This window comes from Lutjanus erythropterus, chromosome 21 (assembly GCF_056507025.1).
Source record: "Lutjanus erythropterus isolate fLutEry1 chromosome 21, fLutEry1.hap2, whole genome shotgun sequence".
NCBI lineage: Eukaryota > Metazoa > Chordata > Actinopteri > Lutjaniformes > Lutjanidae > Lutjanus > Lutjanus erythropterus.
In genome coordinates, this window is record NC_139337.1 from 15,761,755 (window position 1) to 15,766,325 (window position 4,571).

At 39.8% G+C, this 4,571-nt stretch overlaps 2 protein-coding genes across 2 annotated transcripts; one reads left to right on the forward strand and one right to left on the reverse strand.

Moving 5' to 3' along the window:
- LOC146307450 (sperm-associated antigen 16 protein-like) lies at positions 1-1,073 on the reverse strand. The gene has a single exon (XM_084747004.1). It carries the CDS (start codon positions 1,042-1,044, stop codon positions 253-255), a length of 792 nt encoding a protein of 263 aa, XP_084603130.1. The 5' UTR covers positions 1,045-1,073; the 3' UTR covers positions 1-252.
- A 399-nt stretch (positions 1,074-1,472) lies between these two features.
- Positions 1,473-4,012, forward strand: ndufb4 (NADH:ubiquinone oxidoreductase subunit B4). The gene is made up of 3 exons (XM_084747005.1): positions 1,473-1,685; positions 2,831-2,974; positions 3,867-4,012. Exons 1-3 carry the CDS (start codon positions 1,509-1,511, stop codon positions 3,927-3,929), a joined length of 384 nt encoding a protein of 127 aa, XP_084603131.1. The 5' UTR covers positions 1,473-1,508; the 3' UTR covers positions 3,930-4,012.
- Positions 4,013-4,571: the final 559 nt, after the last annotated feature.

Here is a 4,571-nt window from a genome sequence, read left to right on the forward strand (position 1 = left end):
CATCACCCTGTTGGGGTTTATTTCACAATAATGATCTGCTCACTGTACATTATGCCTTACATATCAATTATATTATTAATTAAAGCACGTATGTATGTTTCCTATAACTAAAGATGACTAGTGCATTTTAAGAAGTAAATTGAAAAAAAAAAAGTTACAGTTGTCTCTGGTTTCCCCTGCCTTAGTAGGTTAGGGAAGTGTGCCATTCAATGAGACTTATGTGGCAACTTATGTGAGGCTAAATATTTTTTTTCAACGAGCATTTGACTTCACTGACTGCACCCTGGTCTGACTTTTTGGGATATTTGGAGATGTAGGAGGTCTTGGTTGAATCACTGGATGTGTTGTCCTCCTGTCCACCGCTCCTTGTCCATCTGCATCCTTACAGATCGCCTGTCCTAAGGCCTTGTCCCTCTCCAGAGTCACCAGAATGGTCTGCTTTAAAACTGCCTGGTATTTTTCATTCATCCGTTTTACTGCAGGTTCGTAGCCGCTGCACTGCACTTTCAGCTTTTTCATCTCCTCGATGAGCCTGTTCTTCTCCTGGACAACACGCTTGTGCTGCAGTCGGTGGGTGTCTCTGGCTCTCTGGACCATCGCCAGTGTCTCAGCTGCGGCAGAGGCTGCATGTCGGTACTCCTCCCTCTCCCGCTTCAAGTTTTTCAGCTCGCTGTCCAGACGGTTGTTGTCAGTGTAGATCTCTGGTACTACACCAACACCATCTGCATCGACCAGACCTTTCTGCGACATCTCGGTCCACTCAGTCTGAAAACACTCAAGTGTTTCCGTCATGCCCATTTGGAAGAGAAAGTTGCGTAAAAAGTCGTCCACGGCCTCAGGTTGGTGTGTGATGGAGGTTGCGTTGAGCCTGGGAGCAGCAGTGGCCTCTGCCCGGTGCCTGATAGCTTTCACCGTCGCCTCCAGATCTTCTTCCCCCTCTGTCAAACTCCAATCATCTTCCAGAGACACTTCTTCATACTGAAAGTCGTCCTCACTTTCAGCTAGAAAACTCTCATTTTCTTGTTTTTTGTTATTTGCGCTCATGGTTTCATTTCATACACCCAGTGAGAGAAAGTTTGATGTTGCTATGGTGACGGTTCGGCCGCTCCACGCGAGATTTCACGTTGACCCGCAGTATCTCAAGAGGGCTATTGTCACATTTGAAATAATTGGAAAAACTATGTAAAAATAAATAAGCAAGTTGTATAATTTATATTTAAGTTTAAATTTCCTTCGTACAATTCGATTTTCTCTTTTTTTTTTCTTCCAGTATAATTGAATGTAAAGCACATTTCTAGTAACATATAGTGTTACAAGAAATGTGATCAATAAAAAATATGATATATATATTTTTTACATTTAAAATATATATATATATATATCTTTTTGAAAACTCTTTTTTCCTCCCCTCTCAAGGAAGTTTACTGTTGCTATGGCGATGGCTCGGCCGTTCAACGCGAGATTTCACGAGTTCACGTTTGCACCGTTCCATCCGTCATCAAACAATCATGGCGGACTACCGAGAGGCGCCCTTGGCCACTCGGCCAAAAACACTGGACCCACACGAGTATTTCAACGTTTCGCCAGAGCAGCGACGTGCCGAAGAGGACAGAGCAGGAATACGAGCCAATCTGAAGAGGCAGTATCAGACGCAACTCAATAACCCGCACAGAAAAGAGCTCATTGTAAGTGGCTACTTGCTAGCTAGCAATGTCACCCTTGAAACTGGCTCAGGCTAATTGCTAGCGCTAGCATGTCAGGGCACACAAGTCGCGATAACCCAGTTTTACTTACGTATATTACTTTAGATTATAACCTTACATTTATGTGCAAGTGTGTAAACATGTGGGAATGAGTGGCATTAATATAAACAGGGCTACTTCTTAACTAAACGAAATATCATGAGATATTTGCGAAATAGCTGTTCCTTTCAACCCTGCAGCTAAACTGACTAATGTCCAGCTTGCTAAATTCAAGGCTGCTTCAATCAGTCAGACTGTAATAGACCTTTTAACAACAGCGATATGGGAATTAAATAGTCAGTTAAACACAGGTGTTATTCTTGATTCTTGTTTGTAGCAGAGCCTTTGCAGTAAGTTAATATGCAAAATAGGAGCACCTTAACTCTCCCTGAACCTTAATCAGTGTCTGAGGTAACACCTGTGTCGTCCGTACTATTTCATGTCAAAATAGCTGCTGTGTAAAAGGTCTTTTTATCAGTTGGTATCAGTCAGCATACTCATGACAGACATTCATCTGGTTATAATGTGTCCCATGTAATAACATATAATTAATTTTCTCTTTGCCAGAAACTTGCCACGCTTAATATTTATTTAAGATTTTGTTTTTCCACATTGCAGTTCTGATACTGCTGCTCATATTTTGTGCACACCATGGTCTTTTTCACAGAAGACTTTTTATAGGAAGAAAAATGCAGGTGTTTCTAATAAAATTACCAGTGGTCAGTTTTATACGCGTTTCTCGTGAAATAGTAGGGCAAACACAGGTATTACCAATGATCATTGGTAAAAACCTGTGTTTCTCCTCCGCAATTTCATGTTAAAATGGGTGCTGTGAGAGAGGTCTGTACCAGCACATCGGAACCAAAACAGCTAAAATGAATTAAGCCATAATTCATTTTATTATTCAGACCAGTGCATTTTCTAATGTGACATGTCAAAGTGTACTCTGTGGAAAAGGCTTTCCTGGAACAGGGAAGTAGTAATCTTGTAAATCACAGGTTTTTTTTGTTTGTTTTTTGTTTTACAGCTGTGATTCAGTTTGTATAGGGCGATTATTGAAATTTAATTGCTCCCCTCTGTCTTTACAGGAAGACCCTGCCCTGACTCGCTGGGTGCATGCACGCGCCAACCCCTACTCATACTTCAAGCCCACATTCAAGACATCTCTGCTGGGAGCAATGTTCGGAGTTGTGCCTCTCTTCACCCTCTACTTCATCTTCAAGTCAGACAGGGTATGAGACGAGATGCACTGACCTCTTTTTGCATGATTGTTACTGAGTGTTTAATGAAAGACACAACAGACCTATGATTCCTTGAGCAGCAAGGTCAATAACTACACCAGCGTTTGTATTAATGATACATTGTCCCCAGAACCACCTGTTCATCAAGCATGGACAAAAATATTGATAATTAAGAGAAACATTTAGTTACAGTATTGGCCCACTGGCTTTCTTTAGACCATATAGCGCGAGACTGACAGACTAGAACTAATACAGGATAAAAATGGAGAAAAGTCAGTGATCAGTGATTTTACTTAATATAATGCAGTGAACAGCATATTTTTGCTGTGAAAACACAGGGTGATTTTACTTATGTCTCAGTTGTAATACCAGTTTTATTATCTATTCTTATACACTAATAATGTCATTTAAAAGAATAGTTTTTACCTAAAAAATCCTAAAATGTGATACTTGGTCAGGGATATGTGAAAAGCTATTTAGTTGAAGATTGGGACTCATTATTCCCTTGTATGTAGGTGCACAGTTGATCTGGTTTTCTTTTTTCTTTTTTGTCACTGTTCCATTCACATTAGAAATGAATGCTTCACTTGAAATGCTGCCTGCTTTCATTTTCCTCCCCATTGTCATGGAGATTCACCCTCTAAATCCTTGCCAATAGAAATTCCAGTGAGAATTTGGTGCAGTTGTCACACTGCTGGGCTATCATGTTTGTCTCCCTCTTCTCCGCTGGGAGGAAGAAAAAACTGCTTGAAAATCATAAAACGCTCGCTCGTAAAACATGCAGTTGGGAAAATGTCCGGAAGGTGAAGAGGGTGAGGCTGATATGACTTTGTTGCCATGGAAACTGTATTAACCCATCATCTGTTTGTCGTCTGTTTTACAGGATAGGAAGGAGGCCCAGATTAAGGCTGGAACCCTTGAGCGCAAGTTCAGTTTGTCATCATGAGCTCTGTTGTATAAAGACCTCCTTTATGTCCTAGTGATGCTGTGTAATTATTATTATCCAAATAAAATGATATTGTCAGAACAGTCATGTGGTTTTTATTGGTGAGGCAAAAGTGTGAATTTGTGCACACTTTACATACATGTCCACAGACCAGGGTAGGGACACTGCACCAAGTATCAGAGCAGCATATTAACCAGTAGACACTGAGGCAGTGAAGCACAAGACGAGTGGTTTTACATCTTAGATGTAAGTGAAAACACTGCTGACTGTGAGATCACAGCTGATATTCCCTTGCTACTTAAATTAACATCTGCACCAGAAAAGTAAATGACATACATTTAATTATTGTCCATTGAGTCAAGTTTAAAGTGGGACTTAAAAAAGGTATTTGGTGTAATAGTGGCAATGGAGAAGAATAATTATGTAAGAAAAATGACTTGGTGACCTGTGTTCAACAGGAATTTCCAGGGTTCATACAAAGTGTTGAAAGTTTGGAAAATGCTTCATTTTAACCATTATATTTTCAAGGCAAACAATATGTTTTAATTTAAATATACTCCTTGAAAAATGTTAAATTTTCAATTTTTCATCTACAGAATCACTCATAAAAACCATAAATCTTAATATTTGAAATGAAACAAT

What these genes read in the sequence shown, in the direction of transcription:
- LOC146307450 (XM_084747004.1), bottom strand. Translation starts at nt 1,044, where the DNA reads ATGAGCGCAAATAACAAAAAACAAGAAAATGAGAGTTTTCTAGCTGAA.
- ndufb4 (XM_084747005.1), top strand. Translation starts at nt 1,509, where the DNA reads ATGGCGGACTACCGAGAGGCGCCCTTGGCCACTCGGCCAAAAACACTG. An exon ending in CGCACAGAAAAGAGCTCATT is followed by an intron (nt 1,686 to 2,830) that starts GTAAGTGGCTAC and finishes CTGTCTTTACAG; the next exon opens with GAAGACCCTGCCCTGACTCG. An exon ending in TCATCTTCAAGTCAGACAGG is followed by an intron (nt 2,975 to 3,866) that starts GTATGAGACGAG and finishes TCTGTTTTACAG; the next exon opens with GATAGGAAGGAGGCCCAGAT.